This window comes from Cervus canadensis, chromosome 12, assembly GCF_019320065.1.
Source record: "Cervus canadensis isolate Bull #8, Minnesota chromosome 12, ASM1932006v1, whole genome shotgun sequence".
NCBI classification, from domain to species: Eukaryota; Metazoa; Chordata; class Mammalia; order Artiodactyla; family Cervidae; genus Cervus; species Cervus canadensis.
Genome location: NC_057397.1, coordinates 60,740,280 through 60,762,294, shown reverse-complemented (window position 1 = coordinate 60,762,294; position 22,015 = coordinate 60,740,280). Strand labels below are relative to the sequence as shown.

At 36.3% G+C, this 22,015-nt stretch overlaps 1 protein-coding gene across 1 annotated transcript in view; it reads left to right on the top strand.

Moving 5' to 3' along the window:
• Positions 1-22,015, top strand: part of SPAG1 (sperm associated antigen 1) — a 79,997-nt gene that overhangs the window by 11,246 nt on the left and 46,736 nt on the right. The window contains exons 4-10 of the mRNA XM_043483900.1: positions 3,687-3,812; positions 9,713-9,777; positions 10,491-10,597; positions 11,180-11,285; positions 14,768-14,897; positions 18,191-18,298; positions 19,642-19,801. Of these exons, the coding sequence (XP_043339835.1) occupies positions 3,687-3,812; positions 9,713-9,777; positions 10,491-10,597; positions 11,180-11,285; positions 14,768-14,897; positions 18,191-18,298; positions 19,642-19,801 (802 nt within the window). The remainder of the gene's footprint in view (positions 1-3,686; positions 3,813-9,712; positions 9,778-10,490; positions 10,598-11,179; positions 11,286-14,767; positions 14,898-18,190; positions 18,299-19,641; positions 19,802-22,015) is intronic.

The following is a 22,015-nucleotide window of genomic DNA, read 5'->3' as shown; positions in this document are numbered from 1 at the left end:
GAACATGTATTTTTCTGTTCATTTAAGTTTTATTTAATTTTTTGAAGCAGTGTTTGTAGTTTTCAGTGTATATTTCTTATACATTTTTAAATGAAATTTATTCCTAAGTATCTATTTTATACTATTATAAAAGTTGATATCTTTAACATTTTGCTCACTCCAAGTCACTTCAATTATGAAATTTTATTTCTTTATTTTTATTGTGATAAAATATACATCATATAGAATTTATCATCTGTATCATTTTCAAGTATATAGTTCATTAGTGTTAAGTATATTCATAGTATTATGCAACCAACCTCAAGAACTTTTTCATCTTCCAAAACTGAAACTCCATACCGTTTAACAATAACTCTCCAATCCTACCCCCACCACCAGCCCCTGGCAACCACCATTCTACCTTTTTGTTTTTCCCTGATCTGTTTACATTCTTTTTATTTTTTATTTATTTTTTGTTAATTGAAGGTGATTTACAGTGTTGTGTTACTCTCAGATGTACAGCATAGTGATTCAGTTATACACACATATATGCTAATATCTTATTTTTCTCAGATTCTTTTCCCATATAGGTTATTTTAAAGTATTGAGTATAGTTTCTTCACTTTGATTTATCTCTGGGTCCATCCATGTTACTACAAATGGCATTATCCCATTTTTTTTTATGACTGAGTAACATTTCATTGAATAAATATACCACGTCCTCTTTATCCATTCATCTGTTGATAAACATTTAGGTTTCTTCCATGTCTTGCCTATTGTAAGTAATGTTGCAATGAATATTGAGGTACATGTATATTTTCTTTTCTCTGAATATATGCCCAGCAGTGGGCTTGCAGGATCATATGTGAACTCTGTTTTAGTTTATTAAGGAACCTCCATACCATTCTCCATAGTGGCTGCACCAGTTTGCATTTCCACTAGTAGTATAGGAGAGTTCCTTTTTCTACACACACTCTCCAGCATTTATGGTTTGTAGACTTTTTGTTGATGGCCATTCTGACAGTATGAGGTGATACCTCATTGGGGTCTTGATTTGTATTTCTCTAATGATGAGTGATGTTGAGCATCTTTTCATGTGCCTTTTGGCCATCTGTGTATCTTCTTTGGAGAAATGTCTATTTAGATCTTCTGCCTTTTTTTGGATTGAGTTCTTTGCAGTTTTTTTATGTTGAGTTATGTGAACTGTTTGTATATTTTGGAGTTTAATCCCTTGTCAGCTGCATCATTTGCAAATACTTTATCCCATTCTGTAGACTGTTTTTTCATTTTCTTTATGGTTTCCTTTGCTATACAAAAGCTTTTATGTTTAATTAGGTCCCATTTGTTTATTTTTGCTTTTATTTCCATGACTCTAAGAGATGGATCGGAAAAGGTATTGCTGCAATTTATGTCAAAGAGTGTTCTGCCGGTGTTTTCCTCTAGTGGTGTTATGGTATCCAGTCTTACATGCAGGTCTTTAATCCATCTTGAGTTTATTTTTGTGCATGGTGCTAGAGAATATTCTAATTTCCTTTTTCACATGTAGCTATCCAGTTTTCCAGCACTATTTATCGGAGAAACTTTTTGCTCTTGTATGTTCTTGCCTTCTTTGTTGTAGATTAATTGACCACAGGCTTGTGGATAATTTTGAGGCTCTTTATCCGGTTCCATTGATCTGTATTTATGGTTTTTGTGCCAGTACCATACTATTTTGATTATTATAGCTTTGTAGTATAGTCTGAAGTCAGGAAGCCTGAATCCTTCAGCTTTATTTTTCTTTCTCAAGCTTGCTTTGGCACTTCAGGATCTTTTGTGTTTCCAAAAATTCAAAAAAATTTTATTCTAGTTATATGAAAAATGCTATTGGTAATTTGATAAAGATTGCATTGGATCTGTAATTGCCTTAGACAGGGAATTTGTTTATTTTGCCTAAATTGCAAAGTTATTGGTATAAATTTGTCTAAAATATCTTTTTTTAAAATATCTGTAAGATTGTTAGAGATGTGCCTCTTTTATGCCTGATACTGCTAATTTGTATTTTTTCCTTTCAGTTTCTTTTGATTAGTCTTGTTATGTTTGTCGTTTAATTTATTTCAAAAAAAACAGGATTTAGATGTTGATTTTATTTTTCTATTTTATGTTTTATGGATTTCCACTCTTTTTTTTTTTATTATTTTTATTTCCTCCTACTCACTTTGGTTTTAATGTGTTTTCTTTTAGTTTTTAAGGTAGAAACTTCACTATTAATAATTGATCTTGAACCTTTCTTCTTGTTTAAAGTTGTCAAATTTCCGCTAATACTTTATCTGCACGGTATAAATTATTATATGTCATGTTTTCATTATCCCTTAGTTCAAATTATTTTCCATCTGATTTCCTTTTTAACTCATGAACTCTTTATAAGTGTATTCAAATTCCAATTTCTTGGGGATGGTCTAAATGCTTATTATTACTGAATTCTAGTTTAGGTCTGTTGTGGTTAGATTCCATACTTTGTATAATTTCAACCCTATGAGATTTACTGAGACTTTTTTGGGCCTATGCTCCATGTGCTCTTGAAAATAACATAGAAGTCTATATTGATTAGGCCAAATTGGTTAATGTTGCTCAAATCTACTATAATGTTACTGATTTTTGTCCACTATTTTCCTGTGTCCATTCTACTCTTAATAATAGATTCATTTTGGGTACTGAGTTTTTTATTTTTGGGATTTCCGTTAATTCTTTTTTAAAGTTTTCACTCTTCTCCTGAATTTCTCAATTGTTCCTGCATGTTGTTCACTCTTCTCATATATTTATTGCAGCTGTTTTAAGTCTCTGTTTGTTATTTCCAACATCCATTCACTCTCCGTGTCTGCTTCTGTTGGCTATGGGTAGCATTTTGCTGATTCTTTGTCTTTATTGTTATTTTTTATATTTTATGCTGTCCATTGTATATAAAGGACTTTCTTGGTGGCTCAGATGGTAAAGAATCTGCCTGCAATGCAGGAGACCCGGGTTTGATCCCTAGGTCACAAAGATCCCCTGGAGAAGAGAATGACTACCCTCTCCAGTGTTCTTACCTAGAGAATCCCATGCACAGAGGAGCCTGGCGGGCTACAGTTACAATCCGCGGGGTCACAAAGAGTCAGACACAACTGAGTGACTAAGCACAGTACAACACAGTGTGTATAAAAAAATCAGAAGTAATTAATATTTACCAGTAGAAAGGAGCATGTCCTTTCTGTCAAACTGCTAAAGTTGGAAAATGTGGTCAGTCCAATCTGATTTGCTTGGGTGTTTGAGTAAAAGACATAGGTTCTACTGTCAAGGAACTTACAGTGTGGTAAGAGAGACAAACAATAAATAGAGGATTTTAAATCTTCATGCTAAACACTTTTGTCCCAACCAGGAAATTCAGAGAAGGTTCACTGGAAGGGTGATGAATATAATCTTACAAGATAAATGAAGTAGAAAGGGCAGAAATGAATATACTGACAATACTGAACTGTACACTTAAGAATAGTTAAGATGATACATTTTATGTTATTGTATATTTCCCTACAATTGCAAAACATAGAGTAGGAAGGACAGTTCAAGTAGAGAGAATGTCATGATCAAATTGTCACCTAAAAATTGACCCATAGCATGATGATATATAGTCTTTTCTAATGTCTGGTTAATTATTTAAAATGGTATATTTACCTTCTTTTTTTCTCTCTTCTCAGAGTTGGGTATCAGAAATTAAAAAAGAAGATGATAAAATACACTTTCATGAAACTGAAACATTTCCAGCAGTGGAAGATAATTTGCCTCCAGTCCGTGGTTCAAACAGCCATCTTCATGTTGCCAAGGTACCTTTTTAATGTGGGGGGGTAGGTGGTAGGGGAGAAAGTTGTTATTTATTAAGAACATTAGCTTGGTTTAATCATTGTAGCCAAAGTGTGGTGTCCTCTGGGCAGCTGGAGATTTTTTTCATGGTGATCCTGTGTTTTCACCTTGTTGAGTAAGCCTCCCCTGGAGATCAAAATGAAACAGTGTTTTCCTTTGAAGAACTTGCATCTTGGGTTTACTGCTTCCCTTATTTTTATTTTTTGACTGTTCTGTCTCTTCTACTCTGACAAGTTTTGATGAGTACTTAAGATCCAATTGAGTATGCAAATGTTTCAGGAAATAATTTTATGTATCCAGTAGAGGTACAGTGGGAATAGTTTGCATAATTAAATATGGATTTAAAGCATTAAGCAGATGGATTAATCTGTTTAATTAATCCATTAAATCCCTGGATTTCAAGCAGTTATAGATGGCATTTCTCTGTTTAGCGCATCCCCCTCCCCCGTCCCCAGCCCCTCATGGTTATTTCGCTGAGACTGGTCTCTATTTTGCCATGCAGGTCTCTCCTTTCTAATGCATGGTTTCCATAGAGAAGGGGCCTGTTGGAGTTCCAGGTTTCCTTAACTTCCAGTTAAAACTGAGCTTCTTGGTGTCTACCTGACCCTGATATTACAGATCCCAGCCCTTACCTCCAGGGGATTTTGACTTCAATCATACATTCCATTGCCTCTGCCCTCCTTTTTTCCCTGCTTTTTTTTTTTTTTTTCCTTTTATTCTTATCATCTCTAAGAGAATGGTTACCTAATTGTCTTCATTTTCGGTTGAGTCATTTTTGTTTTTCTCGTTTCTTCTTTGAACCCTCAGTTTTATTTGAAAAACATCCATAGCCCTTCATTACTCTGCTTCTTGGTAATTTACCTTCCTGGATCTTTTTACTCCTCATTAGGAATTACTCAGGTAACTAAGGTACACAGTAAATAAGTATAGTAAGGATAACACTATCTGTAATCAATGAATTTGTATTTATTGAACCCTCATTATGTGCTAAGTCTGTATCCTGAAACTATAACAATGAATAATATTTCCTCTGTGTCCTTACTGTAGTCCAGTAGGAGTAGACAGACTAATGTGGTTCTCAAAAGTATGGTCCATGGATGCTGGTTATCCCTGAGATCCTTCTAGGGGATCCATAAAGTCAATGTTATTTTTAAAACTATGTTATAAAATAATGCTTTGTCTCTTTCACTTTGTTGACATTTGCACTAAGGGTAAAACTGCTGGTTGCTGTTTAGTCAATTAAGTCACGTCTGGCTCTTTGCAACTTCATGGACTGTAGCCACCAGTCTCCCCTTGTCCATGGGATTTCCCAGACAAAATTACTGGAGTGGGTTTCCATTTCCTTCTCCAGGGGATCTTCCTGACCCAGGGATCAAACGCACTTCTCCTGCATTGGCAGGCAGTTTCTTTACCCCTGAACCGCCAGGGATGCCCAAAACTGCCACTCACTGAGCTAGTGGTCACTGCTCTGCACTCACAGTAAGAAATTCCTGTTTAGCTTAAATACGTCTTTGATAAAACAACAAGAATGTACTCTTTTTGTTAAATATGATACCTTGAAGACATGTCTTTTTACTATTCTGTGTGACAAAAGGCAGACTTCACGGAAGGCGCTTCACTGTGAAGTGAAATGTGATCATCGTCATAAGAAAACCCACTTGTGTGACTGACTGTCAGCTGAATTAGCAGCTTTTTCCTGGAACAACTTTTACTTGAAGAGATGACTGACAGACCAGCTATAGCTATTCAGAGTTCAGTTTTGGGCAGACGTTTTCTTGGAAATGAATGAAATGGTCTGTCACTTCAAGGAAAACAATGAATGGTGTTCGTTGCCAGTGATAAAATCTGAGCTTTCAGGTGGAATTCACAGTACTTCATATTCTTAGGGGGCTCTCAGATAGGTGCTTATGATAAAAAAAAAGAATTTCCCCTTAGGGGAGACACTTAATGACTTTTATGATGAGCTGTGAGTAGTTTTAATTTTTTTTTAAAAAATTGAGATATAGTTGATGTATGGTATTATACAAGTTATAGGTCTTATAGTAATTCACAATTTTTAAAGGTTTACTCCATTTATAGTTAATATATTGGCTGTATTCCCTGTATTTTACAGTATATCCTTGTACCTTATTTATTTTTTACATAATAGTTTGTGCCTCCTAATCCCCACTCTCCTTCTGTGTCCCTACTGGTAACCACCAGTTCTCTATGTCTGTGAGTCTGTTCCCTGTTTGTTGTATTTATTCATTTGTTTTATTTTTTGGATTCCACATACAACTGGTATCATATAATATTTGCCTTTCTCTGTCTGACTTATTTCACTTAGCATAATAGCCTTCAAGTTCATCCATGTTGTTGCACATGGCAAAATTTCATTCTTTTTTATGGCTTAGTAGTATTCCATTATATGTATATAGATTCATTTGTATATGAATCTGTATGTAACAGATTCATTCATCTGTTGATGGACACTTAGGTTGCTTCAGATCTTGGTAACTGTAAATAATGCTGCTGTGAACATTGGGTGCATTTATCTTTTCAAATTAGTGTTTTCATTTTATTAGGTTGGTGCAAAGGTAATTGCAGTTTTACATTGTTGATATTTGCATTGTTGAATACATTCTTAAATGTGGTTATATTATACATTATTTTAACTTGAATTTCTTGCTTTATGTTTTTTTGCTAATGACTTATTTTTGTTGTTTGAGACCCCATGGATTGCAACATGCCAGGCTCCTTGTCCCTCACCATCTCCCAGAATTTGCCCAAGTTCATGTCTATTGAATCAGTGATGCCATCCAACCATCTCATCCTCTCTTACCCTCTTCTCCTTCTGCCTTCAGTCTTTCCCAGCATCAGAGTCTTTTCCCGTGAGTCTGCTCTTTGCATCAGGTGGCCAACGTATTAGAGCTTCAGCTTCAGCATCAGTCCTTCCAATGAGTATTCAGGGTTGATGTCCTTTAACATTGACTGGTTTGATCTCCTTGCTGTCCAAGAGACTCTGAAGAGTCTTCTCCAGCACTACAGTTCAAAAGCATCAATTCTTCAGTGCTCTGCCTTCTTCATGATCCAGTTCTCATATCCATACATGACTAATGGAAAGACCATAGCCTTGACTATATGGACCTTTGTTGGCAAAGTGATGTCTCTGCTTTTTAATACAATATCTAGGTTTGCCATAGCTTTCTTGCCAAGAAGTAATCATTTTCTAATTTCACAGCTGCAATTATTTGCTGTTTATATTACTCAGTTGGTAAAGAATCCACCTGCAATGCAGGAGACCCCAGTTTGATTCCTGGGTCTGGAAGATCTGCTGGAGAAGGGATAGGCCATCCACTCCAATATTCTTGGGCTTCCCTCATGGCTCAACTGGTAAAGAATAAGCCTGCAATGCGGGAACCCTGGGTTGGACCCCTTTGTTGGGAAGATCCTCTGGAGGAAGGAACGGCTACCCACTCCAGTATTCTGGCCTAGAGAATTCCATGGACTGTGTAGTCTGTGGGGTTGCAGAGTCAGACACAACTGAGCGACTTTCACTTTTTCATAGAAATGATGTTAGACGAAAAGCAAATTCAAGTGACTTTTTCATTCAAGTTCAAAATGGGTTGTTAAGCAGCGGAGACATCTGGCAAAATCAGCAACACACTTGACCCAAGAACTGCTAATGAATGTACAGTGCAATGGAGGTTCAAGAATTTTTGCAAAGGAGAGGAGAGCCTTAAAGATGAGGAGCATAGTGGCCAGTCATTGGCAGTTGATGACGACCAATTGAGAGAAATCTTTGAAACGGATCCTCTTAAAATGATCCAAAGAGTTACTGAAGAACTCAACATTGACCATTCTACTGTCATTTGGCATTTGAAGCAACTTGGAAAGGTGAAAAAGCTTGATAAGTAGGTGCCTCATGAGCTGATCACAAATCAAAAAAACTGTAATTTTGAAGTGTTGTCTTCGCTTATCCTACACAAACAACCACAACGAGCCATTTCTTGATCGAATTGAGGTGTGCAATGAAAATTGGATTTCATATGACAACTGGAGATGACCAGCTCAATGGTTGGACTGAGAACAAGCTCCAAAGCACTACCCAAAGTCAAACTTCCACCAAAAATAGGTCATGGTCACTGGTGATCTGCTGCCCATCTGATCCACTACAGTGTTCTGAATCCCAGTAAAATCATTACATGTGAGAAGTATATGCTCAGCCTATCTATGAGATGCACCAAAAACTACAACACCTGCAGCTGGCAATGGTTAACAGCAACAGCCCAATTCTTCTCCATGACAACCGATGCTTCAGAAGTTGAATGAAGCATCCGCCATATTCACCTGACCTCTCACCAACTGACTACTACTCCTTCAAGCATCTTGACAACTTTTTGTAGGGAAAACACTTCTACTACCAGCAGGGTGCAGAAAATACTTTCCAAGAATTTATCAAATCCTGAAGCACAGATTTTTATGCTACAAGAATAAACAAACTTACTTCTCCTTGGCAAAAATGTGTTGATTGTAACAGTTCCTATTTTGATTAATAAAGATGTGTTTGAACCTAGTTGTAATGATTTAAAATTCACAATTTCAAAACCACAGTTACTTTTGTACCAACCTAATATTTGGTATATACCCTGGAGTGGAATTGCTAGATCATATGGTAGTTCTGTTTTCAGTTTTTTGAGAAACTGCCATACTGTTTCCCAGAGTGGATGCACCAATTTATGTTCTTATCAACAGTGATCAAGAGCTGTCTTCTCTCCACATCCTTTCCAACATTTGTTGTTTCTGGTCTTTTTGATGATAGCCATTCTGACAGGTGTGAGGTTATATCTCATGGTTTTAATTTGCATTTCCCTGATGATTAGTGATGTTGAACATCTTTTCATGTGCCTGTTGGTGATCGCCATGAAAATTTTAACAGATATGATTTTTAATTGTATAATGAAACATAGGAATATTTGGAAGACCTGTGTTAACTCCTAATGACCAGTGTATAATATTCAAAATTGTGCTGTGTATCCATTCAGATGGTTTCAAATGTTGATTTTTAAGAAACGATTTTAAGCTGTTGTTTGCTTTCCTCCCATTCCCTTCTGGTGCTTGCAGTGGGCATGTGACCTGGGTTGAGCCACTTAATAACACTAAGCTAGTGATTGGTCAGTGATGGGCCCATAATGCGAACTAGCTAATCAGAGTCCTTCCCTGGGATTTCTCTAGCTAAAGATGGGGAGAAGAGTCGGTCTTCTTTTCCCTTCTGATTGGGAAGCCAGTGAGGTTATAATCCCAGACTGGGTGTAGCCACATTTCCTACTGCATAGAAAAAGCAAGCAATCAGGCAGAGAGAAGCAGAGACTTCTAGGGAAGAGGAGACAGGTGGAGAGAGGAAGAGCTATAGAGAGAGGGCATATGAATCCTTTATCCAGCAATATCCCAGCCCTTTCATCCATTTGGTTACATAAACCAGTAATTTATTCTTTTTAAACAAAATTAGTCCAACTTGGGTGTCTGTCATTGCAAGCAAAACAGCTCTAATACAGCAAAGTAGCTATTTCTTCAATGCCTAGGTTTTAAAAGAATGAATGATAGTTTAATATTTTTTCATTATAAGAAAGTCAATAATAATCACATTTCACACATGTAAGTTTTAAAGTTTTACATATGTACCTAAAGTCCTATTCATCACTCTCATAATTAACCTGCTGTGTATTATTATGTTAACAATTATAATACTGAAGCTGTCCTAACTTCAAGGGTAACTTATTCTTAACCATTCAATTCATGTATCTTAAGCCAATACTTCACCTTTATAGGAAAATCTGCTAACATTATATTAAATATCTCATAAAATATAATTTTATTCTTTTAGGAAAAGAATTCTAAAAGTAGACCAGCTAAAAAGAAAATTCCAAGAGATTATGCAGAGTGGGATAAGTATGTTTTACATTTCTTTATATAAAATTGACACTAAAAATTCACTGTCATAAAATACTGTAATAACTCCTTAATTATTTCAAACCTGAACATATAAATGTAAGTTATGTCAGTAGAGTACTAAGACTATTTGGATTAAGCACTCTTGATTTTGTTTTTTCATTAAATAAAAAACTATGGCATCCTTTTATTTATAATAGTAACCAAAAATAACTAATGTAATATTTACCTATCCAAAATAACAAATTTTTAAATTAAGAGAAATTAGTAACTACTATAATAACAAAGTTCTGCATAATTTAGGTCTGATTAATATTTAAGGGCTTCCCTGGTGGCTCAGATGGTAAAGAATCTGCCTGCAATGCAGAAGACCTGGGTTCAATCCCTGATCAGAAAGATCCCCTGTTGAAGGAAATGACAACCCACTCCAATATTCTTGCCTGGAAAATCCGTTTGTTATTGTAATAGCAAAGTTCTGCACAATTTAGGTCTGATTAATATTTAAGTCCTCGCTAAATTCTGTGTTTTTTAGGAAAAAATACAGGTGACTTCTAATATAAACCTATCATATATTTTTAGAATATTATTTCTAAAGGTACAGTGATACGGATACAAGAGTATCAATAATAAGCTTTATTCTCTTGTTTGTATTGAGTTTTTAATGCTATACTTTTAAAAAACTATAATAGTTTTTTATTATTCTTTCATTTAAGATTTGACGTGGAAAAAGAATGTGCAAAACTTGATGAAGATAAAGAAAGAACTGTAATAAACAACAAATCACATTTGCCTAAAATTGAGACAAGACTAGATACAGCAGGTAATGGAGGGGGAATAGGAATGATTTAATAGTCTTTAACTTTTTTGAATGATAGTAAAAGCTGTTGATCTGAAGACATTCTCTTTAAGTGCTGCATATTTCCATGAAAAGTTTATGAATTTTCTCCTAGGGCTGACCACGTCTAACAAATTCCAGTTTATCCTTAAACTTCTTAATGTTATGAATAATAATAGTTATGATATTTAAATGTAGTAAGACTTAAAAATATATAAATATGTAAACCTATTTTTTTTAAACCATGATTCAGTTTTCATTCCCTTTTTCAAATCTTTTTTGTCCAAATCCTTCAAATTTCTTTTCCTCAAAACAAAAAGATGGAGCACCTTCTGTTCACTTGAAGTCCACAGGTACATAGTACCTTTAAAGTAAAGCAAAACAATTATTGAGAAATCTAAACCTTCAAAAATTCTGAATGATTAAAAGAATAGAAATATCATAAACTTTGGAACCTTTTATTTGTTTTTATAGTTTTCTGCTTCTGTTAAAATAAGCATTTTTGGATTTAAATTTGGAAAATTCTATTTTATATATATACTTACAGCAGATAACATTTATTTCTAGGTCTGACTGAAAAGGAAAAGGATCTTCTGGCTACTCGTGAAAAGGAAAAAGGAAATGAAGCTTTTAAGTCAGGAGATTATGAAGAAGCTGTAAAGTACTATACTCGGTAAGCACATTTTTGATGTGGTTTAATCTTGTCATTTAAAAAATGATAGTGTTTAATTGTTGAAATGATATAAATAAGCTAAATAATGTGTCATAAACACTCAGTATATTGTAGTTGCAATTTATCATAAATTCACTTGTGTTTGCCTTGTTTTTTCAATACTTTTCTTAAAACTCCAAGCCCCCACTCCACTCCCAAGTTTGACAGAGGTTCTAACTTTACTATTTTACAGAGGAAATAGAAGCTGTCTGGATGGAACTCAACAGAAAGTTCATTCAGGACAGAAGTTAAAATCTCAGGTTCTATAGTAGACTGCCCGGATCTAGTACTTATGGTGCTACCTCCCACCACAGGGCCTTTGCATATACTGAGCCTCTGTCTAGACTACTCTTTCCTCTACTTGTTATTTAGTTAATTCTAACTTATAATCCAGATCTCAGCCCATGCCTTACTTCTTTTGTGAAGTTTTCCTTTACTTCTCAGACCAGGTTAAACCTCTACCTGACTCAATTACCGCACCAACAACCCCCCGCACCCACTGTCAAATTTGCAAGCTCATATAATAATTTTACCTCTTTGTAATATCTGTTGGAGGTATGATTCAAGTTTGTGTGATTTGGCACTAACTGGACTATAAACTCTGTAAGATTGAGCCCACTTGTCATTTTAAAAAATACCATTGGACCCCTAATGCCCAGCCAATACTTGGTTCATAGTACATGTTCATTGTATGCTTGTATGAATGTATGAAGCTCTTATAGTCTGTGAAAGGTAAACTAATTTCTTAAAATACTGTTATAGACAAACTGTGCTTATAGAACCACTAATGCTATCCTGTTAATAGAACTAAATGCTATAAAATCGTGCTTCTGCCTTTGGAAAGAAGTGTTTGTTTTATTTTTTAATGTTGTTTGTGTCTCTAAAGAAGTTTGCTCAGCTGTTGAAGTGAACATACAAAGTTAAGAGGATATGGAGGTACCATTCATTCAGTTCAGCCTCCCCATTTAGGCAGGTGGATGTCAACTCTGGTATTGTTTTCTCTCTTCTTATAGATTTCTGCCAGTGGAGAATCTCTTGTCTATTACAAGGAACAAACTTTTTCTTGCCTTCCTCTTTGAAGAAATCATAGAGGTGAAGAACTAAAGCAGCATATTGCAATGGTTAAGGGAACTCAAACTGCCACTTTTCTGACCTTGGGTAGATTCTTCACTTTTTTTGTCTCAGTCATCTCAACGTGATGAGGCTATAATAGTGCCAACCTCAGAGCAGCTGTGAGGATTAAATAAAACAAGTTGCTGAAAGGCAGGGTAACATGATGGTAAAGAGAACAGGTGCTAGAGTAGACCACTGAGGTCTGAATCTTGACTCTGCCATTTTCAAGCTTGTGGCCTTGGGCATGTTACATAACCTTTGTGCCCCATCTGCTTTCTCCTCTATAAGATTGGGAAAGCAGTAATTCCTCCTCTGTGCATTATAATGAGGATTAAGTGGGTTTAATGTTTAGTGTCTGGCATGTGGGAGGTACTCAGTGTCAGGTTCTTGTGTTATTTATTCTTACATGTATTTTCTATGTTTGATTGCTACCCAACCATGTGATTTATTTATATTCATCTTTAATGATTTTGTGGGGCTTCCCAGGTGACTCAGCAATAAAGTATCTGCCTGCCAATGCAGGAGATGTGGGTTCAATTGCTGGGTTGGGGAGATCCCTTGGAGAAGGAAATGACAACCCGCTCCAGTATTCTCGCCTGGGAAATCTCCCCTAATGATCTTAATAAATGGACACTTTTTGTGAGTTTTCCATTTTTATCTTATATTGTAATTCTGGATTTAGAAGATTCAGTGTACCAATACCCTTATCGTTCCTATATTTTGGAATACATTATTTTAAAACTATATAGAGAGTATTTATTTATTTGACTGTACTAGGTCTTAGTTGCAGCAGGCAGGGTCTTAGATCTCCATTGCGCCATCTGGAATCTTTTAGTTGTGGTATGTGAGCTCTTAGTTGCAGCATGCGGGATCTATTTCCCTGACCAGGGATTGAACCCCCTGGCCACTGCATTGGGAGCATGGAGTTTTAATCACTGGACCACCTGGGAGTCCCTAGCAAGTACATTATTTTACAGCATTTCACATTAATTTTATAAGCAATAGCCAGGTAGGTTTAAAATTCTTCTTCTCATTAATTATATTGCATTCATACCCTTAGTGTGGCAAAACTTCCTCTCTTAAGGTCTGTATTCCTCAATTACTACTGCTCTCTCCTGTTTCCTTCAGTTAAAATCCTTTGGTAAGATTATGTCTATTTCCTAAGGGTTAAATCTACTTTTAGATAACAGACTAATTTGTGTCTGTTAACACAATAATAATTTAACAAAGGGTATTAGTTGTGGTTGATCACTATTTGCTTGTTTCTTTTTACTAGGAAATTATCCCCAAAGAGTAAAAAAAAAAATTTTTTGATGTTAACTAAACTGGCTTTTTTTGAGATCTATGTGGGTATTTAAGGGCTTCCCTGGTGGCTCAGATGGTAAAGAATTCGCCTGCAATGGTGAAGATCTGGGTTTGATCCCTGGGTTGGGAAGATCTCCTGGAGAAGGGAACAGCTACCCACTCCAGTATTCTTACCTAGAGAATCCCATGGACAGAGGAGCCTGGCGGGCTACAGTCCATGGGGTTGCAGAGTCGGATACAACTAAAGCAACTTAGCAGCCAACAGTATGGGTGTCTGACCTGGAAAATCCCACGGACAGAGGAGCCTGGTGGGCTACGGTCCATGGGGTTGCAAAGAGTCGGATACAACTAAAGCAACTTAGCAGCCAACAGTATGGGTATTTAAATTATCATGTCACTTCTAAAGCCAGAATCAATTTTAAACCTTTTCACTAGATACTTAAGCATCTGTCTAAACATTGATTTAGTAGTTTGTAGAATTTTATGTTATTACTTTTGACAGCACATGCTGTGTTAATTTGCTGGGGCTGCCTTGCAAACTGCCACAAACTGATCGACTTAAAACAACAGAAATGTATTGTCTGACAGTTCTGGAGGCCAGAAGTGTGACAGCAAGGTGTCCTAAGGGTTGGTTTCTTCTAAGGCCTCTCTCCTTGGCTTGTCTGTGACCATCTTCCCTCTGTGTCCTCAAGTGATCTTTCCTCTAGGTGTGTCTTCTTATAAGGATACTAGTCATATTGGATTAGGAAACACCCTCATGACCTCACTTTAACTTAATCATCTCTTTCAAGACTATCTCCAAGTATAGTTATATCCTGAGTGCTGGGGGGTGGGACTTCAACATACAAATCTGAGGGGACGCAATTCTACCCACAACATGAGCTGTGATTGTTTTAGCTTCTAACTTTAGCTGAGTTTCTGCATTTTATGTTTTCCTGTCATTCACTTGTTGACATTAATGTCTCTTTCATACATTTTACCACAATAAAATGTTAAAAACTTTTTAAAAAGTATCTCTTTTATAGGAGCTTATCTGTGCTTCCCACCGTAGCAGCTTACAACAATCGCGCTCAAGCAGAACTCAAGCTGCAGAACTGGAACAGTGCTTTTCAGGACTGTGAAAAGGTCTTGGAGTTAGAACCTGGGAACTTAAAGGTAAAAAATGTTTATAGAATACCTTTAAATTTGCAGCACCATCTGTTGAAGGTCATTTGTAGACACTCATTATGTTTACAAAAAAAAATTCTAATTTCTGTATGTGAATCATTACTTTCCTCAAGTTACTTTGAATTTCAAGTTTAACTTGGGATTTAACTTCTTAATCACTTGCACTGAAGTAGCTAGTAATCCCAGATGATTGAATAAAGTGTAGATGTTTTTGTTTTTCAATTTTTTTTTTTGCTGCACTGGGTCTTCATTGCTACCCGCAGGCATTCTCTAGTTGTGGCGAGTGGGGACCACTCTTCACTGGGATGCGCAGTCTCCTCACTGCGGTGGCTTCTCTTGTTGTGGAGCAGGGGCTTTAGGGCACATGGGCTTCAGTAGTTTCCGGGCATGGGTTTAGTTCCCCTCGGCATGTGGGATCTTATTTCCCCGACCAGAGATCAAGCCCATGTTCCCTGCACTGGCAGCTGGATTCTTAACCACTGGACTACCAGGGAAATCCTACATGCATTTTTAAAGAAATATCTCACACTTGCATTTGAACTGTAGTCTGTGGGTTTTTTGTTTCCTTTCAATTTTGTGGTAAAATTGACATAGCACAAAATTTTACCATCTTAATCATTTTTAAGTACAGAGTTCAGTGGTCTTAAGTACATTCATATTGTTGTGCAGTCAGCTCTACTGTCCACCTGCAGAACTTTTTTAATCTTGAAAATGAACCCATGAAACAGCTACTCATGAAACAGCAACTCCCTACCCACCCCAGCCTCTGGCAACCACCAGTCTACTTTCTGTCTCTGTGATTTTATTATTCTAGGTACCTCATATAAATTAAATCATATAGTATTTATCTTTTTCTGACTGGCTTATTGAACTGCATCTTTTTATCTAAAAAAATAAAATTTAAGTATGATTTAATATAGATTTTAAAAATATGTATTAATAAGCCCACACCAGAACTCTAGAATGTTCTACCAGCTGCTTTTTGGGTTTTTCCACCTAGATGTCCATAGACCATTTTAAATTAAGTGTGTCCAAAGCTGACTACATCTTTCCACCAACACCTGTCCTCTGTTCTGATTTCCTGTCTCAGTGACTACAACCACTTTCTTGTGGTCCAAGCCTGAAGTATGCAAGTCAGACACTACCCTCCTTTTCTGTCATCAAGGAGTCATCCCAAAAGGGAGAGGCATAAATTATAACAGATTCATTCTATTTCTAAATACTGTGGATTCAGATAAATACAACCACTTACTTTTTTTTTTTCCACATGCCTACAGACATGGGTGGGCAGAAACCATGGGTGTGCTAAGGATGGATTCTGGTACATCAGCCCAACTGTCATCATCATGGATGCCCTCCTCTCCCCAGTAAAGTTCTTCTTTGCTTCTATGTTGTCTCTGTCATGGCATATGGGTGGGATCCTAGCTTTAGGCAGGTGCCCGGTGAAGGTTTTACAGTCCCCACACCACCACTGTGCCAGGCCCTGTGCCATGGAGTACATGTATTAACTCCATTACTTTTCACAACAGCTCAGTAAAGGTGCAGGTACTGTTTTTAGTGGACTTGCCAGGTGGCTTAGTGATAAAGAACCCGCCTGCCAATGCAGGAGATACGAGTTTGATCCTTGGGTCTGGAAGATCCCCTGGAGAGGGAAATGGCAAACCACTCCAGTATTCTTGCCTGGGAAATCCCAAGGACAGAGGAGACTGGTGGACCATGCAGCCCACAGGTTCGCAAAAGAGTTAGACATGATTTAGCAACTAAACAACCACAGCTGTTACTGGCACACTCATTTCACAAAAGCACATGGACATACTGAGAGACTGAGCAACTCACCTAAGATCACCCAGCTGCTAAGTGACAGGGCCAGGACTTGACACTGCCTGAGACTCCAGAGTCCACATTCAATCACTGTGCTACTCTTCTGCACAAGAATGGTCTTCTGTTTCCATTTTCCCCCATCTGAATAATTTCTTAAGCACCAGAATCGTCACTATTTAAAAAAAAAACAAATTTGACAGAGCCAAATCTAGTAATCAGTATGGCCATAAAACATTAAGAATTCTTAGATTTTCTTAAGTAGATAAATATCATCCTCTTTGAAACTTTATTTTTTACTCAAAAAGTAATTGTTCTAAATGCAGCATGGTTATAACCCGAAGCAGAAAATGGACATTAGTGGAAAAATTGGTGAAATCCACATAAAGCCTAATGTTTAGTTAACAGTATTTCTTAGTTTTGGCAAATATAGTTATGTAAGATGTTAGCCTTAAAGCCGGGGTATATGAGAACTATTTGTATTAGATTTGCAACTTTCTGTAAATCTGAAATTATTTCCAAAATAAAGAGTTTTTTAAAATGGTAATTGTTATATCATGAATATTTCTTTATGGACAGTTCCTTCTGAAATCTGAGTAGTAACAGTAATAGCTCAATTTGTATTTATGCTATAATTTTGCTTATATTAATGATGAAATGATTTATCCTCTAGATTTTCCTGGCTCATTCTAAGACTAAAACTATCCAAATTTATGTTTTAAAATAGTGTTATTAAAGTAAATCAGATATAAATTACAGAACTAAATTACAGAATCAGATATAAATTCCAGAATTACAAAGCCTGATTCTTTTCAAAATCATGGCTTACTATACAAAATCCTCTTATGACATAATTAATCATGATGGGACTATGAAGGTATTCATTTTAGTATTAAAAATGATCAAATTAGATGTTGTAACCTTCAAAAATTCTCTGATACAATTTACCAAAGTGTGCAATTTCTGAACTTAGCTGAGTTAAACACCAAGATTCTCTCAGTTCCTATTCATTTTAAATCGCTATAAAGACTTCACTAAGGACCCATATTCTGAGTTAGGTGCTTGGGTATTAATATAAATACCACATTTAAATGAAAGGCTTTCTAAGTTTTCAGAAAGTAGAAATAATAGTCATGATGATTATAAGGAGGAACATATTATTTAGTGAAGAGCTTCCCAATATTGTAGCACAGAATGGTGCCTCCAAAGGGTTAAGATGTGGAGTCTCTCAGCCTTAGAGCAACTGGCAGAGCCTGGAGCTGTCAGAGGGCCAGGCTGTTGGAAGGGACAGTTTTTTATTGCAGCCTTTTCTGTTTGACCTCAGGATCATTTTCTATGTTTGTAAGAATATGGAAAAGGGTCTGGTTTGCACAATTGCATTTTAAATTCTTCCCCTTGAAAAATGTGTCATAATCAGAATGCCATATGTTAAAAAAAAAAACTTTTATTTTGATAAACTTTCAGCTCTTCTGCGCCGTGCCACCACATATAAGCATCAAAACAAGCTCCAGGAAGCTATGGAAGACTTGAATAAAGTACTGGCTGTTGAACCTGATAATGAATTGGCCAAAGTAAGTAAAGAAAGCAATCCCTCACCTAATTCTATAGTTTGCTTTTTCTGGGTTTATGTTACGATGATACCAGCCCTGCTGGATAAATGATATTGAGGAATGAATAGGACACAACTTTAAGAAGTAGATACATCTCAGACACCCCCGGTGTTAACATGTATTTGAAGTAAAAGAAAGCAGACTCTTAAATTGTCCAAAATCGTTAACCTACTCCTAAAGGATAAATAATTTTCTCTTTCCTGCAGCATTGTAGGCAATCCTTTTCTTTGAGCCAATTTCAGTTTATTATGCAGAGTGGTGTAGAGGTTCCTAGGTAGGATTAGGCATGAGCTTAATGGCCATAAAAGAGTGTTTCTTCCACCATCTCAGCCTTTGTTTCACCCTTCAGCTCCTGCCCTCAGTCTTTCCCAGCATCCGGGTCTTTTCCTGTGAGTTGGCTCTTCATATGTGAAGACTGAGATGGTTGGATGGCATCAACTCAATGGACATGAGTTTGAGCAAACTCCAGGATATAGTGAAGACAGGGAAGCCTGGAGTGCTGCAGTCCATGGGGTCGCAAAGAGTTGGACATGACTGGGCGACTGGACAACAACATTATAAAATATGGGTGCTGAGTTTTCTAAATTTGAGATTCCTCAGCTGTGACACAAACCCACTGAGTGTGTAGTACCTATCTGGGCCTTCTGCTGCCCCCGTGGAACTTGGTGGCCAGGGTAACTGATATAAGCTTGAAGCTCACGTCCGTCGAGTCAGTGATGCCATCCAACCATCTCATCCTCTGTCATCCCCTTCTCCTCCCACCTTCAATCTTTCCCAGCATCAGGATCTTTTCAGATGTGTCAGCTCTTCACATCAGGTGGCCAAAGTATTGGAGCTTCAGCTTCAGCATCAGTCCTCCCAATGAATATTCAGGGTTGATTTCCTTTACGATGGGATACAAGCAGATCTGCTGAACCTTTAAATATTACTCTTTAAAAACATGTGTAGTATGGTTTAATTTTTATAAAACTTTTGGACATGTCTGCCAGTTTATATGCATACAAACATATCTAGGCAGATGATCATCAGAATATCAGTAGTTTATCTGAGAGGCAGGACTGCAGATAGTTTTTTTCCCCTTTTTTATGCTTGTTATACTTTAATTTTTTTATAATAGATATATATAATTATAATCAGAGAAATCAATGAAGTTGTTTGAAAAGAAAAAATAAAGACCACCATAAAAAGCTCTATCTTAGTTTATCTTTATTCACTTTTCAATATCTTTATATTATTACCTGCAAGAATAGTTGTATTTTTTACTAAAGAAAAAAATTTTCTTTAACATGGTGACTATGTTGTAGAAAACCTTGTCAGAGGTTGAAAGAGATCTGAAAAATTCTGAGCCTGCATCTAAGACTCAAACCAAGGGGAAAAGGATGGTTATTCAGGAAGTAGAAAACTCAGAAGATGAAGATGGAAAGGGCAGTGGAATAAAACATGAAGATGGCAATGGAGATAAGAGTAAGACATCTTTTCTCTTTGGTTTATGCAAAAAAGCTATCTTGTTATATGATAAGCTGGTTCAAATTTTCTATTTGTACAGAAATTCTTAGTCTACCAAACTTTTTTTAGACTTTACCTTGTAAATCCACAGCAAGTTTTTTCTTCTTTTTCTTAATACAGCTCATCTTTTTTTCTTTTATTATTGAAGTATAATTGGCTTATAATATGTTAGTTTTGGGTGTACAACATGTTTCAATAATTTTATATATCATGAAATGATCACCCTGTAAGTCTAGTTAAAATCTTCCTTAATACAATCTCCCAAACCTATTTTCTTCATAACCTGACATCTTTTCTAATGCTCAATTTAATTCCCGATTATCATGTTTACATACGAATGGCTGCTTGTTTGTCACCAACCATTTGTAAGTTAACCTTACATCAGTCTCTGAGATGATTGTTTTACGTGTAGCTACTTAGTTGCAAACAAATATGTTGACTTCAGAGGGGTTATTTACCTAAAAATGAATGCGCCATTGCTGTATGTGCCTCTCTGCAAAGAAATTTTTAAAAAATACACAATTTCACTTTTGATGTAATTGTTTTTTAAAAAAAGAATCTAGACTATATAAACTTTCATCTTCATAATGTAAGACAATGAAAGTTATATCAACTTTAAGCAGGAAAAAATCTGCCTTTTCACCTGACCAGAGCAAGGGGAAGTTTTTGTTTTTTTCTTGAGAACCCCTGAGCAATTAAGGGGGAAATGTCAGCATTGAAAATCATTCACAGGTAAAAATCAACTTTAAGTAATTTGACAGAATATTTTAATTTTGAGGGAGAAATATAAAGTGTTCAAGTCATTCAACAACAACAAAAAAAAAACAAAAACAAGGTGTATACGTTTTTGGTTTTTTTTTTTTAAGTGGCAAAAAATATAATGTAAAATACCTACCTCAGGTTAGTATATGACCAGTTAAGCTAGGATGAAGTCAAAAGCACAGAAAAAAAGGAGGTAAGAGAAGAGGAGACAGAGTGGAGCAACTGAGAGAGGGGAGAGGAAAGAAAGTGAGAGTACCAAAGGGGTAAAAAGCAGAATGTAAGGTAAGCAGCTCTTCAAGGGTCGGGGCTCACCTTGTTAAGTAAGTTCTGGCAGCAAATGTTTTTCTTAGGGTTTATGTGTAACAAGATAATTAGCCAGCATTTTGCAATTAAAAAGAGTTACTTAAAGTCTTATCTGAAACAATATAAACTGTATCAATTGCTATTATTTTAAAATTATTTTAAAAATTTACATATAGTAAAAATGGGCTTCCCTGGTGGCTCAGTGGTAAAGAATCTGCTTGCCAATCAGGAGAACAAGTTCAGTCTCTGGGTTGGGAAGATCACCCAGAGAAGGGAATGGCTACCCACTCCAGTATTCTCATCTGGAGAATTGCATGGACAGAGGAGCTACAGTCCATGAGGTCACAAAAGAGTTGGACACTACCTAGCAACTAAACAGCAAAAACAACAATAGTCAAAATGGACTTTTTTGGTGTGCAGTTCTAACACGTGTATAATTTCGTATAACCATCACTGCAGTCAGGATACAGAAGAACTTCATCACAAATTGTTGGCCAAAAGGAAAGCAAAAAAGAACACTTTTTTTTTACTTCCCTTTTAGCCAAACCCTCCCCTCTCCCCAAGCCTTGGTTAGCCATCGACCTATTCTCTGTTCTTATAGTTTAACTTTTTCTGGAAAGTCACATCAATGGAAGCAGAGAATATGTAACCTTTTGCAACTAGCTTCCTTCACTTAGCATAATGTCACTGAGATTCATTCATGTAGTTGCATGTATCTTCGATTCATTCTTTTTTTATTACTGAGTAGTACACCATTAAATGGGTATATCGCTGCTTGTTTATCCTTTCATCTGTTCAAGGGCATTTGGGTTTTTTCCAGTATTTGGCATTTATGAATAGAGCTGCTACTAAGATTCATGCACAGATTTTTGGGTGAACATATGTTTTCATTTCCCTAGGGTAAATACCAGGAGTGAACTGCGAGTCATAGGGCAAGTGTATGTTTAACTTTACAAAAATTTCCCAACTGCTTTTCCAGAATGGCAGAATCATTTTTCATTCCCATGGGTAGCATTTTCATTCTTCCGATTTTCATTTTATTCCCATAAGCAGCATTTTTCATTCCCATGAGCAGCATTCCCATGAGAAGTACATGGCTTCAACAGT